Here is a 23,656-nt window from a genome sequence, read left to right as displayed (position 1 = left end):
AGGGGCTGGATGTACCTTGAGCAGCTGAGCAGGAACAGACAGAACAAGCCCTGCAACAGACAGCTGAAGGGAGCAGCGGTGTCTGGGGACCCTGGAACAGGGAAGGATCCTGAATGAAGTGGAAGCTGCTGGGGCTACCTATGCATGGATGTCCCTGGTTTACAAGCAGATGAGAAGGACCACTACTGACCTTGGACCTTTTGTGTGAACACCAAGAAGAAGAAGAAGAAGCAGCAGCAGCAGCAGCAGCAGCAGAAGAAGCAGAAGCTTTCTTGCTTGCCTGTGATTGTTGTGTGCTGTTGCCTGAGACACACAACGCAAGATGCCTGGATATGATTACAAGTTCCTTGAGAAGCTCAGGCGGAAATTCCTGTGCCCCCTGTGTGGGAAGGCAATGAGGGAACCGGTGCAAGTCTCCACCTGTGGACATCGCTTTTGTGACACCTGCCTGCAAGAGTTCCTCAGGTACACATTGAGGGTACGGGGAGCGGGGGGGGATATAGCACTTTGACACCCAGCCCGGTGCTCCTTAATCTCATAATAAATCCACCCATCAGCTCTTTGTATCTGATCACCTATGATCTCATAATTTGCAGTTCTAGGGTATTTGAAATGGGAACCATCACGTATCCCTCAGCCTATCACAATGCTATTTGCAAACAGAGCCTCCTCCTTTCATTTACAATGCGGCCATTCCTGTATTTGCAACTTAATCTCATTGCCTTTCACCCCCCCCCTTAGCTGTGTCTGCAGGTAATGTTTGCAAATTAACCATTTCAGAACCAGAAGGGTGCCCAACAATGCCTTTGCGCACAGCTTCAGGGGCCGAAAGGGTTAAGCCCTATTCTGTAGGATATACCCTGTATATCTAACTCTTTCTATTGAGCTTCTTAGCATTTCCACCCCCTCTATCTTCATGATCAGAATGTTACACACACACACACACACACACACACACTGACACATACTTACACACACACGTTTGACTGCTTTCATAATTGTCACCTATCGAAAGGAGGAAGAGCTGTGAATGGCTCAGCAGGAGTGGCTTTTGTGTTACATTGTTACTGTGTGCTGGCTGTCAACAAACAGCAAACTGTAAAGGCTTAGTGTGCGAAGAGAAATGCACATTTAGGTTAAGGAAATAGGTGAGAAAGCACACAATATGCACATACTGTACATGTAAAGCAGATCATATGGAGTCTGTGCCCTTCAGCCTAATCCTTTGTTCAGTTCCCTGCTGCCTGCTACAGACAGGAGGATTTACAGTGTCCTCAGCTCTGCTGGTGCTTGTAATTCTGCCAAAAACCTCATCTGGGCTGCCAGACGTATTCCCCATGCTCAGGGACAAAAATATGACTCCAGTCTATGGGGATTTCTTCTACTTAACCATTTGATTACCAGCTATGGGGGCTCCCTCTTCAGAGTGATTTTTGAATTAACTGTTTCTTTGCCAGCGGTTTAGCCTACACCACTTTCGAAACCCATAACTGAATCAGATTAAAGAATTAATTTAAAAAAAAAATGCTTTGAAATCACAAGTATGGAATATATGCTGTTTCTAGAACCAATTTTATTATAGTAGCCACGTGAGGGAACAGATGACATTTTCTGTAGACCGGGTATTGGTCTACAATGTAGGAATGTGGTAGGCAAAATCTTGGGAGCCACTTGGGAGCCATAGTAGTCTAGTATTTCATCATAATTATTTTATGCTACCTTGGATTACGTTATAACTTTGCTAGTAGTTGAAAACTAATGTTATCTTATGCATCATGCTTGCATCATACTCATGACAATCCGACTATGTGCACGCTGGTTTCGCAAGCATGTCAGGAACACTGTAAAGTGAGGGCAGTAGTGTGATGGTAAACATGGTGTGATGGTGTATCCCAGTAATAATTTTAAAGAATACTTGCATAGTAGCATAAATACTGTTATAAAACATCAGTATGCACTGTGACAAGCATTATAGTAGTACACGATCATTTAAAAATGTACAATGACTGACCAGTATGTCGGAGCAAAACAGAACGTGTCTTTGTAAGTGGTCTCTCTTGGCCCTGGATGTCTCATTTCCTGTACTATTTTGTGTTTTTTCTGTGTATACACGGTTACATTGTTTTACTGTAACTTTCTGGCATGTAGGAAGAAACTATTAGTCCACAGGAGTACTCTATTACTTTAAGGTCAAATAAGAAAGCGCAGTTGGTTAATGTTTTTGGGTGCTAGCAGGATAAATGCCCTGTTTCAAATTTCTAAGGCTTAACCACTGCAGCATGTGGATCACTACTCTAGGCATCAAGTGGTTAAAAGAAAGTACTTTTTGTGCACACACCGGTTAGCGAAACCAGCTGACCAGCGTAAGCATGAACAGAATGTCAAGGCGTACACCCAATGCTTAACTTTGCATATTTGCTAAGGTATATAGTACTTGCTATATTTAATGTCAGATGGGGGAGGGGTAGCAGACATCAAGGATACGCAGAGCTACTGTATTTGTGAAATAATTTTCCGATTTACAAGGTTCTGTTATTTTGTAATCTCTCTGGTTGGGTCAAGCTAGAGGTACAGTTGGTTGGGTAACCGTTTCAGGTCTAATTTATCACTGGGGATCCACCCTATGACATGCCCCCCAGAAAAACCACTCATATTAAATATTGGTAAGGGGAGTCCTCTTGGGGTAAATGGAGATGGTACGGCTAAAGCTATGGGGAGGTCTAATTATGTGGTCAGCGCTTCAGCTGATCGTTGGCACTAAGTAGTTTGCCATATTTATGTAGATCAATATAGGGCAAAGTTCCGCTATGGGTGACTATGATCTGTTGAATAATTATTTTTTATTTATATAGCACCAACAATTCACAATACTTGCATCCAAAGGATATGACCGAATTTGAATAGACTGATTGGGTGAGATAGATACGGTGTATTGATGGACCATGGGTGTATTCGTTTCTTACCCTGAGCCTCCAAGTTCTTCACTTACATACTGGAGTTTAAGTACAGTATATTATAATGCTTTTATTGGATGGAATGTGTTGAAGCCTTATTAAGAAAGGGTTGATGTCTTCATTGACTGACCGGTTGCTGCTTGGGTTTCACAGTTATCATCTCAAGTACAAGCTCTTCAAGTTGTCTACAGTATTGCATGGTTGGTTGGGTAAGGGTTTCACATTCTTTTGCCTGCATGGGATTATTAATTAAAGGGAGTGCATAGTTTATGAATGTTTCATGCATTCTGTGCCGGTCACCATGGTCCTGTTTGAGTTCTTCTAAAGGCTGGCTCCTATCACTGTTTGGCTATTACTGTGCTTTCACATGCCTACCAGTGGGTGTGCATCGCTAGGTATTTGCCAATATACTTGGGTTACTCAATGGCCGATTTATTGACTTCAGTTGGCAAGCAATATATTTGGAATTAAGACATTGTCCGTTTTATCACAAATAATGTGATGCGGTCATTGAAAGTGTGGCAGTGGGAGGCTTAGAGGTACCAGAGAAATAATTTCCCTCTGCCTTTGTTATCTAGTAAAACTTGTATCAGTCAAGGGGCGACTTGCATATACGGGTATAACTAATATGCCGATATCATATCATCTATAATATGTCATCAGTCTGTGCATGAAAGTAAATATTCTAAATGTATCTTCTTCTTTTCCATCTCCTTGGATGACTTGATGCTTTTGCCGCCTTCATTGTCTATTGTAGCAGTAAATTGACCCTAATGGACTGGGAGGGATTAAATTATCATTACATAATTCCTTGAGAGCTTTGAGCTGCCGAGTGGTTCCAAAAACGACGCTAATAGGACCCTCCTTTTTCTGAGTGCTGGCAGGAGAGCAGTAGGACTCCTTGTGATAATTTGCGTACTTAACTATATGAGTGCTGTATGGATGGATTGCTTTGCCCTTACAGAAGCCAACATAAAAAACGGTAGCACCATAACCGCAGTCATCATGCCTGTTTGCTGTAAAATATTTATGACCTCCTCATTGTGAGTAAAGTTATATTAAGATTTTATGCCATGCTTTGGACCCTATGGCGTGAGATAAATTGGTGAAATTGCATTTGTTGCTTTTGTGTTGGCAGCCGCTTATTTACAATGGTGGCTTGGTGGAAACAAATGTCTGAGATGCTGGCAAAACATCCAGTAAAGACATCAGTTGTCGGCATTTCTTTAAGAAACAGAATGTTGAAAGACATTTTCCAGGTGCATGAATGTTCAGTGAATACACGTGGGCTGCAGAAGCTGCTGCTATATACCAAGTAACTGTGAGCCATTGGCTAGTCATAGTTTAAGGCAACCGTCATATTGTTGCGAATAAGCCCACATAAGAATTGACTGGATCCAGAGAAGATGCCTACCCAAAACTAAACAAACCTTCTCTCTCTTCAAGCCTCACAGCCAGGTAAATTGTCCGTGATACAGATATGGTGTTACATAGAATGATTCTGAGTGTGTTAACATTTTTGTTGCTTCTCCCAAATACAAAGCTATATAAAGGATTTAGTTATACAACAATAGCAGGGCTTTTATTTTGAGTCTATAGGGAAACACATTTGTAAACAAGGAAGCAGGAAGATTTCATCTGTGATGTTGTGACTTTTTTTATTTTTTTTTTCTCTAGTGACCTGTCATCTGTCTAATCCTGTTCAAACATATTATAACGTGTACACATTTTTATGCCTAGAATTTGCATAACTGGCAAGTCAATATTTTTATTTCTTTCAGTCCTGTATTATAATGGGAATATATATATATATATATATATATATATATATATATATATATATATATATATATATATATATATATATTCCCATTATAATAAAAAATATATTTTTTTTAGTATTTTGTTGTCCCCGTAGGGAACGGTTGCTTTTGTTGCTCCAAGCCCAGTAGCCTGACATTGGATTTCAAATATTTTTTCAGGTCAGGTTTCATAGTTCATTGGATAAGCAGGGGATTGAAGATAAGTGCTGCATAGCCATTTATTACAACCCTCCCCCACCTGCGTCTGGAGCCTGATGAACATTCCCCTCTCTATTCCTGACTTCATTAAGTGCCACTTGGCTGACACACAATGGCTCCTATGCTGTGAGTGACACAGGGAGGAGCGTCATATACACAAGAAAGCGAAGGAGGTGCGCAGCCGGCAGCTGGCCCTCATACTCTCTCTCTGCACGTGCGCATGGATACCCCCAGAGCTCTCTCTCCACACAACCCGTCAGTCTGATTTATGTGTTTCCGGGTGGTTTTCTAAGGCTGAGATTGTGTATCATGGAGGTGAAACTGGAAGTAGAGCGGCTGATTCTGCTGGCTCAGCACAAACATACTTTTGGCTGTTGCGTTTACACACCTGTACACAAAAAATGCATGTTCGTGTGAGCAGCGTTTGGGGGGGTGCACAATCTGTACAAAACGCTTGTAAGGTTTTTGTATGGTTGTTCGACATTTTCATATTATCTCTGCCCTAGAATGTCTCTGATTGTTGTTAATTGGTCAAGGCAGCCATTGTAAAGGGGAGAGGACTTCAGCACCGGTAAATTAGACCCCAACTTATCTGGGTTTAACATTTTAAACCAGTACACAATCACGACTGTGAATACTTTAAAAAAGCAGTAGTTTCAGACAAGCCGTTAATATCATCGGGCAGCTGTCATGAAGGGGGGGTTGGGTGGCTCTTATTGAAAAAATCAAGTCCCTGCATGTGTTCAAGATTCAAAACATTTAATAACCTTTAAACAGAAAAGCTTGCCACGTACATTTGTAATATCCGAATACATAGCGCCGCTATGCACTTAAAGGCACAAAACACATGCATTTTTTTCCCTCCTTCCTCTTCTTCAATAAATAACCTACAAAAAAAATAGATTTTTGCAACTGTCGAAAGAGTTGATGTGTGGGTGTGATTCGTGTTCAGTTTTATATCCTAAAGGCTACCTTACCTGTGCTTCCATAAATTAGAAGAGTTTCTTAGAATTTCTGTTTATGTTTCATGATGCTTATCTTTTTTTGTTGTTGCTAGTAAAAGATTTATTGGGATAGCTGTCTTTCCCTCATTAACGCAAATCCCTCAAACCGCCCAAATCTTTCCGTGGCTGTGTGCAGTGATTGAAAGAAACAGGCCTGGTCTTGTGGACAACTTATGAAAAGTGCTGAAAGGAAGCGTGCGGAGCAGAGACAGGGCCTGCGTATACCTGTCCAACGATCACCAAAGAACTTGACATTGATACCCGTAGATGCACGCACATTGTTCTACACTCCTCCCAGAGCCATAAATCTTCTAGAGAAGAAGATTTTATTTTTTTTTAGATAAATTTATATTACATTCCAGGCGTTTTTTTTATTTTTAATTTATTAGTATCAAATTGAAGCACATCTAAGTGATCACTCAAACTTAGAATTAAGTGAGAGACTTAACTTGGCGCATGTAGGTCAACAAGATATTAATAGCACAGAAACCTATGTATGGTTCATTCCCTGATACCAAACCAGAATTACTGGTCAGAGGTCATCGACAGTATCTTATTATCTGTGCGCAGCTATGTGGTATCGATACAGATAATATGGTACATTTTAATTAGGTCAAACAAATAATGAAATAGAATATTGAGATGCATATTTTAAATGGCAACAACGTGGAATTCTGAGATCAACGACTTAATAACAGGCTTGGTAGATGACAGGTTGGCTATTCAGATATGGTCTGGATGCCTTTTAGTTACTGTTACGTCATACCTTGTTGTTGGTTATAAAACTGAATATATTTTCTTTATAGGTTATTATTTGATGGGTTATGGAACCTGGTAAATCAAAGTATTGTTTTTTATAAGAGAAGACCTCAGTCGGTTTATGAGACATACTGGGATTCGGTTAACTGCGCGTAAAGCATATAGCTGGAAAAAAAAACACAGTAGTTTTGGTAATGGAAAATGCTGATTCAATAATAAATTGTGGAAATCCATGGCCAGCTAGATTTTGCCCACGCTGCATATTCTTGCTGTGACAGCATTCTGCCTAGCAACAGATGGCGAGGCTGTGCTGACATCTGCCTGAGACTACTAGGTGTGAAGAGGCAGATACTGCCTTTGTTCTGAGTGGCAGTGTAAATGGCTTTCGACAGATCCCTGCAACTCTTCTCAACAGGCTGCGTTTCAATATGAAAAGCAGCAGCTATCACACCTTCTGTGTAGCTTTCTCTAAATCACGATGGCTGTGTACCTTGAAGTGTGCTCAGTGCTTTGTCTTCAAGAGTAATGTTCTTTTTACGTGATGTAAGCCTCTGCTGAACAGTGACATCCTTGAAGATCCAGGAATTGTAAAGCGATCCCTAGTATCATGTTAATTTCCATTTGGAGAACATGATGGTCCTACCTCCTGGGTGCCACATGGGATCTGCATCTCATTTCATTGCAATATGTTATCACAGTCTGGGACTGCAGGGGTCAGAGGTGCAGTATCACTGAAATTGATGGCAGTCACAGTTCATTTGGTTCCACTGAACCACAAGTTATGTGTCTTTATAGCACACTTCTGCAAGAAGAAAACCACAAGAAACACAGCTGGTGCCAACAAAAGGTTGGCCACTAAAAACCTCCCCTTAAGGCTCCCTTATATTTCACTGTATTACTTCAAACATTGTGTATGTTTTTTTTTTTTTTTTAATCTTATTTTGTTTCGTAGTAATTTGCTTAACAAGAATTCAAGAGTAAGTCTTTCACCTCCTTGAAGTCTTCGCACCATTTCCTCCTTCATTCGTTTCTAGAGAGAGCTGTGTCCATGAGAGACGTAGCTCAGAAGTCTCATATTTCTGCAAATGACGTTTTCCCTCAAGTTCCACATCATTGATACTGATGACTTTTAGATCCTTAGAAATGCAGACTGGATTAGTGCTACAGGGATTAAGTAGCAGGAACCTCTAATTTGCCGGACCACACCTTTCTTAACAGTTTTAAATACAATAAGGCTGTCTACTTATCAGTGAACTTTAAAGCTCTACTAATTTACCCAACAAACATAAATTTGAACAATAGTGTTTTTTTTTTTCATTTTCTTTTTTTTAACTTTTGGATAGAAAGCCTTCTTATCGTAATACAAACTAAAATTCATTTTTAATGCAAGGTGCTGCTGGAACGCCAAATCTCCCTGATAGGAGCTGTCAAATGCTGACAGATATTGGAAGCCGTGCTTTCTATTCTTCTGGAAGAGAACATAATCTCTTTATTGTTCTAGTGCCCCTAAATAACCTCAGCAGGGGGAAGTCATCTGCTCTAGAAATTCAGAGGTGAATGGGAAGGAAGTCTGTCTTTCACCCAGAGAAGTACAGTGAAGCGCTTTCTCTTGAACGGAGAGTGCACATTTCCATTGTTTATCCGGGAAAGTAGCATGAAATTCCGGTGCTGTTCCTCTCGGATGTCTTGCTAATGCCTGCACTGAGCGGAGTAAAGTCTATGTGCAAATCTGTTAGCTGTAATGTTCCTTCTGTAGTTCAGGAACAGTTGACCCTGGAGAACTGTACATTATCTGTTGGCTGCACGATCCCTGCCGGGTTTGGTTCTGTGAGTTGCCAAATTCAGATGAATTCAGTGCCCCCTAGAAGTCAAGTTATAGTAGATGAACCTGATATGTTTTCGGGGGGGTTTGGCTGCTACTTTGTATTACGGTTTTAGGCTGAATCCTTTTTTTTTAATTTATTTTTTTAAACTCAACATCCAGAATGAGTGCTTGCATTTTTATGCTGAAGTACATAGGCTTTTCATTTTGTTTTTGCCAGAGAAAGATGACTGAAGGCCATGTGTAGTACGACTGAATGTTACTGCTGAAGGTTGTGTAAATGTGTTATTGTTGTTAGTCTGTATTTGAAGAGGTAGAATCACTTGACTAATTAAGTCTTTATGTTTTGTCATAACAGAGACGGCCAGGAAAAGCCCCTTGGGCAAATGGACTTTACAGATTGAGTTTTTGCAATGTTTTAAAAGATTAAGGTTTTTTTTTTCCTTTGTCCAGTAACAATACCACATAAAATAAAAATATACTTCACAAGCATTCATACTTTTTTTCATCCAGTTCTTACTTGCAAGCATTCATACATCTCAGAAGTATTTATTCAAAAGGTGGCACGTGTCGCATCTTCTACAGCTTGCTCAATGGTTGATGAGAGTGTGGTGTGGTCCAGCAGCACAACAAATCCCATCGGTGGAGAGGAATGTGTTTCTGAGAATGGATTAAGCTGAAAGTATTGTTCATTGTGCAAGAACATTTAGAGTGGAGATCCAACACGCATGCCTTCTTTACCAACATAACTAAGCTGTGGGTTTTTTTTTATTTCTTCTTTTTTTTTCCGTCTTCTCTTTGAGGTGCTCTGGAAGTGGCCACGGAAAAATGTTTCACTGTGAACACGTCTCATTTCCTGGCTGTAATGTCTTTAAAATGAAACATCTTGCAACATCTGAATTATCCACTATAATGCACTTTGTGATTTAAATTCATCCATTACGGGGGAATAAAGCAAACTATGTGTATTCATAACTAATAAGGGATTTAGCACAGGTCTCATTGTGTGCTTACGATTTCATTATTGTGGCTTTCTACAAAGCTACGTGTGCTCAAATAAAGCAAGTAGCCAGTTACAGAAAATCTGTTTATTCAGTTTAGCCTTTGGCAAAACGGATTTAACCAAGACCTGTTTTTGGGAAGGAGAGAGAAGAAAGCCATTTGTTTGTGGAGTTTCCCACTATTAATCTAGAGGTTGGAGATGATACAGAGAAAAAGAAAGTTGCTATGCTGGCAGATACTGATAGAGCCCATATGTTGTATTGTTTTAACATGTCAAGTCATGTGTTCTCTGCATGCTGACAAATGCCAATATGGCATGATGTCTGCTTACTTTATCCCCCATTGATCTGTTTGGAGGCCTTGGAGTCTTTTCATTTATAGAATGTTTTGCTATGAAAAGAACAGAAGGTCTGGCTGTTGTATGGCACTCCGAGACATCCCATCCAGCATCTATCAATATGTACCTCAATTGTACGTTTGCCGCTGTCATTATGTGGGCTGGGTAATCTGGTGTTCTAAACATTCCTATTCCCTAGAGTTAAACCATGATGTCATTAATTAACAGTCTGGGCAAGTGCCCGCTTGTACAAATGCCTTCATCAATGGGGTATAATTTGCCACTGGAAATAAGCGAAGACTAAGAGACAAAATGCAGGGCCGGACACATCCTCAAAATTATGCCTCATTTAAAACCCTTCTTTTTCTTTGTTCTTTGTGCAGAATGACAAAATCTAATATTCCAGATGACAGACACTCCTAGCAGGATTCAGTTGCTAGACATCTTTTATTAAGTGGTTTAAATGGTATTTTAGAATCCATATCAGTGATGTGTCCATCAAAATCTTTTGTACCACCTGCGTGCTGCTTGAAAGACTGCGTTCTGGCCTGTATTCGTATTCTTTAATAATATGTGAGCATCCTGCAGGTGTACAACAGGTAAATATAGTTTGGGAATTCATGGTTTTTATAGTGGCTCTTATTAAAAGCCTTTGGTTGCCACCATTAGCGAGTATGGCCCATACATTTTTGTAATGGACTATTAAAGGTTTATTGTCTTTATGTATATCAGGGTCACCTAATGCTGAGAGCTACCAGTTTATCCACATCAGGTTTTAAGGCAGTGGAGAGATGGGTTGAAGATAGTGGCTGGCTGCTTCTCCTATTTTTTTATTCTATTAATTTGTCTTTTCTTTCTTGGGTTTTGCGTTTTTTGTGTATTTTATATAATTCCTGTAAATGTGTGATTCTTCCTTTTTGAATGTCGGCCTGTAAGTTTCTTAACATAATCAATGCTTCCCATTGTGTAAGCCGCCACTTGGAGACAAGTGTTTTAAGTATTAGTTATGCTCGATTCTGTAATCGTTACTCAGAGGATCACCCAGTCATGTTACGCAGCAGGTGACTGGCAGTGAGTGGACTTGGCCCTGCTAAGTGAAAGTGGGAATTACAGAGAAGAATTCCCACTGCATTTTTGGGTGTGTAGCGGAGCAGCTGCCTCTTAAGATATGAGCGAGTGTAGAAAGTAGAGCACATGCTACATCTGTTTTCGTCCGAGAACCTCCGATTGTTTTGCAGGCGCTGTTTTAGACCAATTTTTAGCTGCTATACTGAAATCTTCTTTTACTAAGGCTTCCTGAAATATCCAGCTGTCCCGTAAACCATGTAAGGTCAGGGTGCCTATAACACCAGTTCTATCAATCATAAATTGACATTGCTGTTTAAAACACATTGGCCCTTTACATAGCAGTTTACAGTCTCCTCCCGTATGCATAACATTTAGCTGCCATTCACTCTTATCTACTTCCTTATTATTTTCCACTTCTCATTCTTTTGCCCTTTGCACTTGCCACAGATAATTTAAAGGGTGTTTTCAAACTATCTTGTATTGATACTTTGACAGCAGTCGGTAGGAACTCCTGCCCATTTCAGATAGGACTTCTGTGCTCTGTGACATGCAGGGTGTCCTCCTGGAATCGTCATAGTTGATGCACCAGGTGAGATTGTCTGATGGTCCCTGCGCTGCCGGTGTCTGGCGTGTAAGCTGAGCGGGTGGGTGTGCAGCGAAGTCAAACTCTACTACAGGTCATGCAAGACAGCCGAGTTTGTTTTAAAAGGACTTTATGACTTATGTCCTAGTAATGCAGATGGTTGTAGCTTTGTGCGTCTATTTACTTACTCTGCATGGGATAAAGTTAAATATTAGCTGAGTGGTGGTGGTGGGGTTAAGCGTTACTAGAAGGGGAAGAGAACTACTGATAAGTGACTCTCTGGCTCCTGTCTGCTTTACGCTATCCTTTTATATTCTACAGCAATCGAGTTCAAAAACAAATTCAAGGATTTTATTGACGTTAACGTACCTTCAGAAACCAGGAGGAGTAATAGAAATGCGGTGTCACGGACCAATAACACATTTCTAGGGGCCCTGCCTGCAACCGAAGTTATTGTAGTGTTCTTTTTAAAACTGATATTCTCTGTGGGATCGTTTAAACCAAGTATGAAGACCGGATGAGAAAAAAGTGTAAAAAAATACAAACATTATGTAGAATATTTGCATGTACAGCATGGGATGAGGTTATACAGAGAGGAGAATGTTACACGAGGGAGAGAAGCGCAGAACAAAGACTTTCAACGTGCCAGCTGGCAGGATGAGCTTTTAGAAACATCTGCATGTTACTCCAGATGTTCATAGTAACGGGGTTCATACTGAACTCAACTCAACTCTTTTTGCTGCTATTAAGGGACATTGATTGTGTGGGAGTCTATAGGTTCCATGTTAAGAATCTTCATCTGGTGGGGTTTTAAGTTTCACCGGGGCTGAGGAAGATGTAAGGGTGACCTTTGTTAGGTTCTCTGTATGTACAGAACCTAAAGCTCAGTATGCTCTAGACCATTGCTCTTCAGACTTTGCGATCTGGGCCATCATGGGTTTGTGGCAGTTTTCAAAATGGACCTCAGAATGAGGTGTTTCATTTAAGAAACATGCTGTCTGCTGAAATTTCATAAGCCTTTTTGTCCCTCCGCTTTTTTTTTTTTTTTTTTAATATCCCTAATACATTGGAGAATATGAATCGATAAGATTTCATAAACTATTTTTTTTTGCGTCTTAGAAATTCTTTTCGGTTGCTCTGGTGTCCTCCGACCCCTTAACAACCAGATTGTGGGCACAAAGTAGGCAAAAGCTCACCTCTGACCAAAGCTTCTTAAATATAGGATGTTATTTAAAGGAATACAAATGTGTATGTTGAATCAAAAGGGTTAATTTAAAATTGTTCGTCTCAGCTTGAGGTAAATCCATATGTAAACGGAATGTTTCAAAGTGGCTTTAATTGGCTGAACAGCCGTATTCTTCCTAGAAATATCTCCGTTCTATCCTTTTGTATGTTTTTGGAAAGTGTTCAAAGCTGGGTGATGGTTGCTAATTTGGATCAGCAAATGGAAAAGAACATTAACCATATGGTTACAGATGACAAATACGTTAGTCTGTTTTCATGGCATTTCCACACATGGCAGACTTGTTGATATTTTCCCACATGTTTTAACCTTTTCTGTAGTAATTAAGAAAAAGAGCATTCCAGAGAGTACGCAGTATTTGGTTCTGTATACAAACAGCTTTGTATACAATACCAGCTATCGTAAATAAAAAATCTGCCTTCCTTTTTGATCTTAATATTGACTACCGAGACAAAAACGTTCCCTTTTCCATAAATAAACTGCAGCAAAATGAATAGTCTTGTTTGTGAAGCCCAACCTATAGACGGGCCAAAGTTCGGAATAAAAGTTAAACTGGGTCAAAATATCTGAAATCTGTGGCGTCATCATATGGCATTTGTTTGTGTGAGGGGCGTATAGATGCCACCAAGGGCCGAGCAGATTTGATACCTAGTGTGTTAAAGTTGGTATTGGACAAAACATTAACTACATACTCTAGTATGTAAAATAAAACAAGTCTCACATGTTATAACTTGCTCTGAAAGTTTAATATATATTATATTTTTACTGTTAAGAATGTGTTTTTGTTTCTATAACAACCGCTTATCAGGGCCTCAGTTTGTGTCACATGACAAGTGCAAAAACCACAAAAAAATTCTAAATCAGACAAAAGTGTAAATTTCCCGGTTGGGTGGGACAATGCCTTTTTAATTACCAGAAAACACTCTAAACCAGGTCCGCACAACTCCAGTCATTGAGGACTGGAAACCGGTTGCCCTTTCTGGATATCCCAACTTAAGACTGCGATCTCAATTAAACTGCTTGCATTCAGATAGGGATACAAGGTATTCCTGACCTGTCTGCAGCGCTCAAGGACTGGAGTTGTGCAGCATTATTCATGTCTGTCCAGATTCTGCCTCTTAGAATATATGATGTGTCTGTATATGAATATTACATTTAATCGGCCCTGGACTTACATGGTAAAGATATGTTACCTGTGCAAGCTGTGACAGACAGAGTTATTTACTCTCCCTTTTTTCTTTCTTTCTTTTTAGCGAGGGAGTCTTTAAATGCCCAGAAGACCAACTTCCACTTGACTATGCAAAGGTAATAAATACACGGATTGTTTGCTTTAAATTGGAATAACTCACGGTAGATTTTTTTTTTAAAGGGTAATAATGTAAGCGTGGTTCTTGTGCAGTGTGGAAGTTCTATAGTTATCTTGGCAAACATGCTTTAACTGTGTCTTGTTTTTGTGGGGTGCTTGGCCCTCTGAGAAGGATGGGTCTACCATTACTGAAGCACAAATGGTGGCATCTATGGAAAGGGCTAGTTATTGTGTGAAAGATTTTTCTGTGCACAGTTATTTTGTGTGCTGTTTAAAGATCTCTTTCTCCTGAAATAGCCCCAGGAAGTGCTGGTCGAGTATTCATAGCCAGAGAATACTGCTCTAGACCCGTTACGGGCTGACACCAGGACCCACAACAAAGCCCTTCTGTTCCAGACGTCTCTTTAAATGCAACTCAAATAGGAGTAAAATCAGTGTGGTTTTTTTTTCTCTCTGTCCGAGCCAAACCTGTCACAGAATGGGCTAAAGTAAGAGTCACACAAGGATCGAGATGTATAAACAAAGAAGAGAAGCATTGTAGTGACCATACTGGGTGCCAGGCTGTGCTGGTGTGTACCAGGCCTCTTGGTGAATGGGATATTTAAATACGTCCAGTCGGGGCCTCTGGTTATCCAGAGCGAGGCCAAGATTCATGGCATTCTCTCGCTTCTGCTGAATGTACATTCATTTTCTTTGCACGCACATTCCATAAGGCAATGCTATTTATCCCCCAGGAGCTAGAATGCTAGATCACGACATATAACTACCCTGTTTTTTGTTATTTTTTTTATTTTTTCTTTTATTCCCATATGGCGATACAGGGCAAATGTGTTTTTTCATAGAGACACAGCTGAATTGGCAGCTGTCCTGTGTGTGAATGTCTTTCAGAGCTTAGGGATTAATGGCCATTCTCCAACTTAGACACAAGTGAAATCCTAATGTCCATAACACAGAATGTCCATGTGTTCATTTTTGTTCAGTAGTGCATTCTTTATACTCTTCTTGGATTGCTTGTTTTGTAATCTCATGTTACCATTAACCAATGTATCTCTTTGACACAGATTTATCCAGACCGTGATCTGGAGACCCAGGTGCTTAGTTTATCCATACGATGCATACACAGCGAGGAAGGGTGCCGCTGGAGTGGACAGCTCAAGCAGCTTCAGGTAAGAAACCAAGATAACAGAGTGAATTGTATAAATGTAATGGAAATCAGTTTCCCCAAACTAATCCTTCCGTATGTGTGTTAAGAATACACAAAGGGATGGTAACAACCACATTCCCTAATGACCTATTTAAAGCTTTCTTTGGGCGTTCCAGACAAAAGTATCGTTTTGAACAGTGTTTCTAGCATGTTTTGGTTTGAATGATTTTAGTAGTGTACTGAATCCCAAGGTCCATCTATTTCATTTTGCTTCTGGCAGTCACTCGACTGTGCACTAGGGCAGATATTAAACATTAATGCTGTAAATATTCATTTCTAGATTAACTGTTCTTATGAGCTGAGTAATATGACATCTGTTGGTTGATGTCTCCTGAACGCAGCTGGTATGATGGTGCCTCCCTCATCCACCGTTTGCTTTCTCTCTTTTTCCTAGACTCATCTCAACATTTGTGCCTTTAATGTTATCCCCTGCCCTAACCGGTGTAGCACCAAACTGATCCGCAGAGACCTGCCAGAACACATGCAGCACGACTGTCCAAAGCGTAAAGTACGGTGTGAATTCTGTGGAAGCGACTTCTCCGGCGAGGCTTACGAGGTAAGGTTTGCTGTGCCGGTTCTGGCCCTTAGTCTGTAGTTGCAAACGGTATCAGTTTGTTCAGGACATTCAAAGACATCAAAAGTGGCAGAGCTAAGGCATTAAATAGATGGGCTATATCGTGATGTAACAACTCCATTCCAAGCCTTATGGTATCTTCAAGGGCGTTACGTTCTCCAATAGAGCAGAAATTTGGTGCACAGCCCTTAAATTGTTACTTTTTTGATTTTCCTCTGTGTTGTGTGTTTTAATTATTTGCTGTTTTGTACATTTGTCATCTTTTATTTCTAGAAACTGTATGTACTAACCATGACTGTAACTTTTTTGCACAGGATCACCAGGGATGTTGTCCGCAGGAGAGTGTTTACTGTGAGAATAAGTGCGGAGCTCGAATGATGAGGCGCATGCTATCGCAGCATTCCCTGGCAGAGTGTCCCAAGCGTACCCAGCCCTGTCCGTACTGTAACAAGGAGTTTGTGTTCGATACCATACAGGTTAGAGAGGGAGGCTGTCTGGGATTGGGAAGACAAGATTAACTCTACAAGATAACAACATAACTGTTTTATTTTAAGGTCTACTGCAATATGTAAAGTATTTAGATTTTTGTGGAACTTTGCCCTTAATCCCATTATAAGGTTTCTAGGACTAAACATGACCGGACTCTGCATGGGGACTGATGTCCTATATGTTTATCTTCATATCTTAATGGCTGATGTTCAAGAATATAGTCTCTCTCTGTCATGTGGATGATCTTGTTGTTCCTACTACAAATGTAGAATTAATGAATACAGTTTTACCCATTATTTGTGTATCAAAGCAGTGTAGTGCACTGACATTCATTAAAATACATGGATTGTGAGGGGTATGGAATCATGAAACAGACTTTATTATATATTATATACATACAGTAAATCCAGTTCTAACTAAAGTAAAGACAATAACTTTGATTCCCTTTGTTTGTAGCAATGCATCCCACATTCCAAGAAAAATTTATGTAGCGCCAATAAACACAGATACTGGACGTATTAACAACGCTAAACTAATATTTCTCTTGTCCTGCAGAGTCACCAGTACCAGTGTCCGCGATACCCAATCACATGCCCCAACCAGTGTGGCGTTACCACTATTGCCAGAGAGGATCTGAGTGGGCACCTAAAAGATAGTTGCAGCTCTGCTCTTGTGCTCTGTCCATTTAAAGATTCTGGTTGCAAACACAGGGTGAGTCTTTAAACATACATAGTAATATTGGATGCAATGGCTTCATAGCGTTATTTTTGACTTGCAAGCAACAAACTGGCTATTTGTGACAAAGTCATGCTTGCAAACGGTGATTTATAAAGAATATTGCGCAGTTTTTCAAACATTCTTTCTCGGTAGAGTAATTTAAATATGTACTTGGAACTCCTGAATAAAGTGCTGCCATACGCTTTTTAGCTCAATGTATAATTAAAGCATACATTCAGTTCTTTCCATGCATAAAAACGTCTAGGTTTACATCTATTTTCTCTTTGTAAATGGTGTCAATTATACTTGTTTTTTTAGTGCCCAAAAATCAGCATGACCCGACATTTGGAGGAAAACATGAGGTCCCACCTTAGCATGATGTCCTCCCTGGTCAGTCGACAGAGGCAGGAGATTCAGGAATTGAGGAAGCAAGTGGAAGAGCTGTCTGTGAGCAGTGAAGGGGTGCTTATCTGGAAGATAAGTGACTATTCACGCAAAGTACAGGAGGCAAAGGTGCGGGGAAACTACGAGTCCTTCAGTCCGGCATTTTACACGCACAGATATGGATACAAGCTCCAGGTGTCGGCCTTTCTCAATGGAAATGGCAGCGGTGAAGGAAGTTATCTGTCTGTGTATATTCGCGTTCTGCCTGGGGAGTATGATAACCTTCTAGAATGGCCCTTCTCATATCGAGTTACTTTTTCTCTACTTGACCAAAGTGATCCATCATTGTCCAAGCCCCAACACATCACAGAGACTTTCAGCCCTGATCCCAACTGGAAGAATTTCCAAAAACCCTCTGGTTCTAGGAACTCACTGGATGAGAGCACTCTTGGATTTGGATATCCCAAATTTATATCTCATGAGGACATTAGGAAGCGCAACTATATACGTGACAATGTTGTATTTCTTAAAGCATCAGTGGAGATCCCTCAGAAGATAATTGCATAATTTCAAGGATTTGAGTGAAGGAAAGAAGTCTAAGCCTCTTGTTGAACTGGATTTTCGCTATCGTTTCCCTTTGCATTCTGAAATCCGCATATGTTCATGGTGCTCGGCATCAAAAACCTTTGGCTAGGTTTTTCATTCACACCATTGAATGTTTGAACAAATGACCAAGTCAACTGTGAACCCTTGAAACAAGGGTTATCCTTCACCCCCTGGATGTGTTCTCGGAGAGATATAACTCATAACCTAAAATTCACATACACTTTAGTCCATATGCCAAGTGAAAAAATAAAGGAAATTGTAGCTGGCCATATCCATATCGGAACCACTCTGGACTTCTTAAAGAAAATATATCCAAATAAGATATCATCTCTCACCACATCAGCCGGATTTTCTTTGTGCAGGGTTTTGTTTCATTAGTTGCAAAAGGAACATGCAGGACAATGTGTTTCAACCTGTTCCCCAGTAAACTCATTCAGTACCATAATACTGATAATAAGAACTAGGTCTTCTTTCGCTCGGGATAAACTTGACCAGGTGCTAATATAAAGCCAAAGTGACAAATCGGAAAATGTAGCGCGCGAGGTGTGCCACGGCCAGTAGCAGAAGGTCAGGGCAGGTCTAATTCGGTGTTAGTTACACAACACTGGGTATCTTGATCACATTACTTTCCAGTGTATCAAAGAGATTCATATGTAAGTCTCGAAATGGTTAGCGTTTCAGCCACGGAAAGGTCAATATTTTCATATTAAAAAAGAAAAAAAAGCAAATGGCAGCAATGCAAAGAAATGCAACTGTAATGTGATCACAAGCAGGACTGTGTCCTCCGGCCATCACGAGAAGTGAAGCCATTAGATTTGTATTGTGCAGCAGTAAACCGCCGCAAACTTTTCTACATTGTTTTTTGCAGTTTATACTCTTTTTACACCTTTTTGTAATTGACACAGTTTGATAATGAAATGTTCTTGACATTTTGGGCTTTGATTCAGTTGATTTTTTTTTTAGATGGGTTATTGTCTCGGATCAGATGTATAAGGAGAATGTCTGTGTGTCTACTTGTAAACATTGCAGCCATGATGAAATGTATACTGTAAAATGCTAGCATAACCACATAGTGTGTATTAACCCGTAAGGTACCACTGCAAGCGACTGCTTGTAGGTGACTTTCCATTCTGTACGGGATTTCAATATGTTGGCTGGATTATTATTATTTCTCTGCACACCAAGGACCAAACTATTCTCACAAAATCCATTTATTGGATTGATTGGGAAAATCCTCTTTTAAAGATCCCAAGGCATAGAATAAATACGTTTCTGAGATGGATTTTTTTATTTATCAGAAACCTGATATAAATGATTTGTGCCAATATCTTATTTTGTTAACTACTAAGATAAAAACAAAATTCTCTTAAGGTCATCCTTATTTTGCCCTGCCCTTACTATTTATCTTCTGCTGAAGATCTGGGGTCTGACTCCCACCTTCAAGAGCCAGAGTTTGGAATTATTCAATTCTACTCAAAAAGGCAGAAAGAACAATCTGTGACTTTTAAAGGCTCCTTTTATGGTGGTTGCTTTGCAGACACAAAGCCACGACTTATGATTCTGATCAAAGTATACTTCAGGTCTTAAAATATTAACCAGTTTGTATGTAGGCGTCAGTGCTGATTTATGACAAGCGTCATTTACTAAGATGAATGTTTCATGATGTGATACTATATCTTGCGCAGAGTGGATAAACAGAGTCCAGTTTGGAGCTGGTGGTCCTTGATTTTCTAACCCTGTGCCCTACTTTGTGTTTCAGCATGAGCCCTCCTCATTGCTTTTTTGGCCCTTCCATGATGCGTTGGAAGAATGTTGAAGTGTAAAAATATTAAACTAATCAGGGATCAACACTACACAGGACAGAACCATTAAGTACAAAGAGGTTTGGGTAATATCTTCGCACTGGAATACCTCTGTCAGTCTTAAGGAATATAGCTAGTGCCTATCTATGACATTGTGGGAGAGATTCTGTGGTACGATTCTTCACCATATTGTTGTAGACTATTAATACTGTTGACAAGCAATTTCTGGGCCAAGTATTTAGAAAGAGAAAGAAAAAAAAATATTTATTGTGCTATATCCACCGATTCTTTGTCCAATTTCTGCATTCCACAGACCAATACAAAACGAGTTAATCACTATGTGCCGAACTAAGTCAACTTAATATTATTTAATACAATTGATAGAACACAAGCTAAAAATAAAGTACGCTGATGAATATGTCGTGGGTTAAACGGAATAAAAGCACTTTTGTGTATTCTTTAAATGTACTGTGAAGATCAATTATCAGACAACTAAATCAATAAGAATATTCTAGTTCAGTTCCTTTAGTGATGAGAAGCAGAGAGAGGTTTTCAAGATTCATCCTGCATTATATGGGGTTTTTCCAAGCAGAATCTAGCTTTGGATTCTATAAACCAAAAAATAACTTTTATGGCTACAAAAGAAACCATGAGTCCATTTCATGCAACAGTTGTAGATGTTGGAACACAGTGTGATTAACCTGACAATTGTGACATTGGTGTTTTATGTAGTATCCGAACTTTTTTTTTTTTTTTCTATTTATTGTGTAAAAGCCTTTTAAATGAAGAATTAATGTATTGGATGGGAGGGGTGGCTGATTGCCTTTATACTTTTGTAAAATAAATCCTCTCAGTATTGAAAATTCAAACGTCTGGGGTTTTTTTTGTATTTATAATTAGAAATTGCTTCTTTCCCCATGCACAAGGAGGAAAAATTATTGAATTCAACAATCATAGTAATGGAGGATGAGTTCTAAGTTCCAAAACACATTTTGATAATTCATACTATCCACGCAGAAGCCGCAATTGGGCTCTTTCTCTGTTTGAATGCCCAGATGGCACAAGAGTCACGATTTGAAACAAACACAAAGACTAAAACGCAACGGGGCGAGGAGGAATTTGGTTGCTCTATGTTATTGAACGTTTTTTATCGCATTACTCTATTCTACCCAAAGGTTGTAATGAAAGAACGTTTTCCCAGATCTAAGGGTGTGACTGTAAAATTTTAAACGCATATCTTTCAAGCTGAATTGTGATCACAGCAAGCTTCTCCTCTAAAAATGTAAAACGTGTTTTGTTTGGTATAATTTCCTGTACATCATCTCACTGAATGGTACATTTTAAGGGCGATTGGTTAGCCTGAGATTGTGGGAGGAGCTTCGGAGTTATAACCGACGCCCTCCTCTCACACAGGCATGTCGCTTTGGAGGATCATAATTTCCCACCCATGTCTCCCAACTTTTTTTTTTTTTTTTCTTATCTTTCTATTTTCTTATCTTTTCACTTATTCACGTGTGGCCCTCTTCTCGGCCTACCAGGTACGTTGGTTTCAGCACCCACTAACCGAATTTCACCCCTTTTTCCCTTATCCCCCTCACCCTGTTATCTGCGTTTTCCTAACATGGCCTCTACCACAAATAGGAGTTTATTAAATGGAGGGTGTTGGCAGGAGAGTTGCAGTCTCATCATCCTTTTATTTTACGTATACATTATGAAGGGCCAATTCTATTGAGCTTCTTCTCCAAGAATGTGTTGACTGGCCCTGTAGAAAGGATATTTAAGTCGGTGACAATCAACTATGCCTTGTGCAGGGCCACATCAGCCTTTTTTTTTTTGCAGAGAAGTAAGCCATGGATTCCCTTTATAATGTATTGTACATTCAAACATAAATCTCTTGCAAAGTCTTGTGCATCCAGGGCAAAACTGGGGATGATTAAGTGGCCCTGGCACTTTAAGGCCCGTGGGCGGCAGTATTGGTAAGTAATAAGACCCTTGCTTTTGGCATTTGCCAGGTGGCCAGTCCAGACCTACCTGCCCCTTTAGTGAATAAATCCCATCACTTCTTGCGAGATACTAGTCCCCATTCCATTGCATAGTACACTCAGATCTAATATTCACCTTTTGTTTGAATCGCACTGCGGGACTTATTTACTAAAGGGAGAGTTGACAGAACAAAAATGGAGTTCAAACCCAGTAAGAGGTTTGCTGACCCCGTGTGATGTGTAATTAAATCAGTGAGATTTCTTCTAGGTATCCTTTGAATCGTATAGGGCCAGTTCAGCTCTTCGTGCTGGATACACTTGCCAGTATTAGCCCTTCATTATGTATTGCTCTCCACTAAATGGATGTTCCATACAGGCCTGGAAAGATATGACAATGCTCAATGCCAAGAAACATTACTAGTCAATTTAATGATAATTATAGAGAAAACCAGGCTTTCCACACATCTTCTGGATTTTCTTATTCATCACAGGTAATAAAATATTATGCATATTAAAATTTAGGCAAAGGCCAGTTAAGTAAAATGATTGCTAAAAGAAAACATTGGACATAGTGTGAGATGAGATGCACTCACTGGCCACTTTATTAGGTACACCTGTTTAATTACTTGTTAATACAAATAGCTAATCAGCCAATCACATGGCAGCAACTCAATGCATTTAGGCATGTAGACGTGCTCAAGACAACTTGCTGAAGTTCAAACCGAGCATCAGAATGGGGAAGAAAGGGGGATTTAAGTGACTTTGAACGTGGCATGGTTGTTGGTGCCAGACGGGATGGTCTGAGTATTTCAGAAACTGCTGATTTACTGAGATTTTCACGCACAACCATCTCTGGGGTTTACGGAGAATGGTCTTAAAAAGAGAAAATATCTAGCTAACGGCAGTTGTGTGGACGAAAATACCTTGTTGATGTCAGAGGTCAGTAACTCAAATAACCACTCGTTACAACCAAGGTATGTAGAATACCCTCTCTGAACGCACAACACGTCGAATCTTGAAGCAGATGGGCTACAGCAGCAGAAGACCACACCGGATGCCACTGGTGTCAGCTAAGAATAGAAAACTGAGGCTACAATTCAAACAGGTTCACCAAAATTGGACAATGGAAGACTGGAAGAACGTTGTCTGGTCTGATGAGTCTCCATTCCTGCTAAGACATTCAGATGGCAGATTTGTCGTAAACAACATGAAAGCATGGATCCATCCTGCCTTGTATCAACGGTTCAGGCTGGTGGTGGTGTGGGGGACATTTGTAGGCACCTAGAATAAGGTAGTACCACAATTCTGCCTTCTAGGTTGTTTAATACATGTAGTGTTGTATAAAGAATATATATTTGTGCTGCTTTGTGCTTTCAATCCTATCAAGCTATACAACTCTGTGGAATCTGGCACTTTTTAATAAAATAATAAAAATAATAATAAACATTAACAATTGCATACTTATTATTACTTATTATTGTGATCTATGTGAAAGTGAACTTTTAGACATGTATAACCTTTTTTATATATACATTGCATTGTTTCCATTAATTATGTAAGGGCATTGATGTTGTTCTGTGCTTTGCACCTGTCCCTAACCCTGTTACAGTGACAGGAGCCATCTATTAGGCGTGATTCTGGAAGGTGCTATCATTACAATTAAGGGAAATCTGACAGCTTTGTTATGTAGAGGTTCATTTTAACTTTAAAGCGACTGTTAATAAGCCATTTGGGAAATATACCTTTCAACAGGAGCTCATTTGGCTTCTTTACATCCATTCCCCTTGTTTGTCAACAGA

General features: G+C 39.8%; 1 protein-coding gene across 1 annotated transcript; it reads left to right on the top strand.

Annotated features, from left to right (window-relative positions):
• Window positions 1-248: 248 nt before the first annotated feature.
• TRAF4 (TNF receptor associated factor 4) lies at window positions 249-18,324 on the top strand. Its single transcript, XM_053457061.1, has 7 exons — window positions 249-465; window positions 14,047-14,098; window positions 15,161-15,265; window positions 15,698-15,859; window positions 16,192-16,353; window positions 16,922-17,077; window positions 17,402-18,324. The coding sequence occupies exons 1-7, from the start codon at window positions 323-325 to the stop codon at window positions 18,032-18,034; spliced, it is 1,413 nt and encodes a 470-aa protein (XP_053313036.1). The 5' UTR covers window positions 249-322; the 3' UTR covers window positions 18,035-18,324.
• Window positions 18,325-23,656: the final 5,332 nt, after the last annotated feature.

This window comes from Spea bombifrons, chromosome 2 (assembly GCF_027358695.1).
Source record: "Spea bombifrons isolate aSpeBom1 chromosome 2, aSpeBom1.2.pri, whole genome shotgun sequence".
NCBI classification, from domain to species: Eukaryota; Metazoa; Chordata; class Amphibia; order Anura; family Pelobatidae; genus Spea; species Spea bombifrons.
The sequence above is the reverse complement of the archived record's forward strand: the minus strand, read 5'-3'. Positions and strand labels throughout refer to the sequence as shown.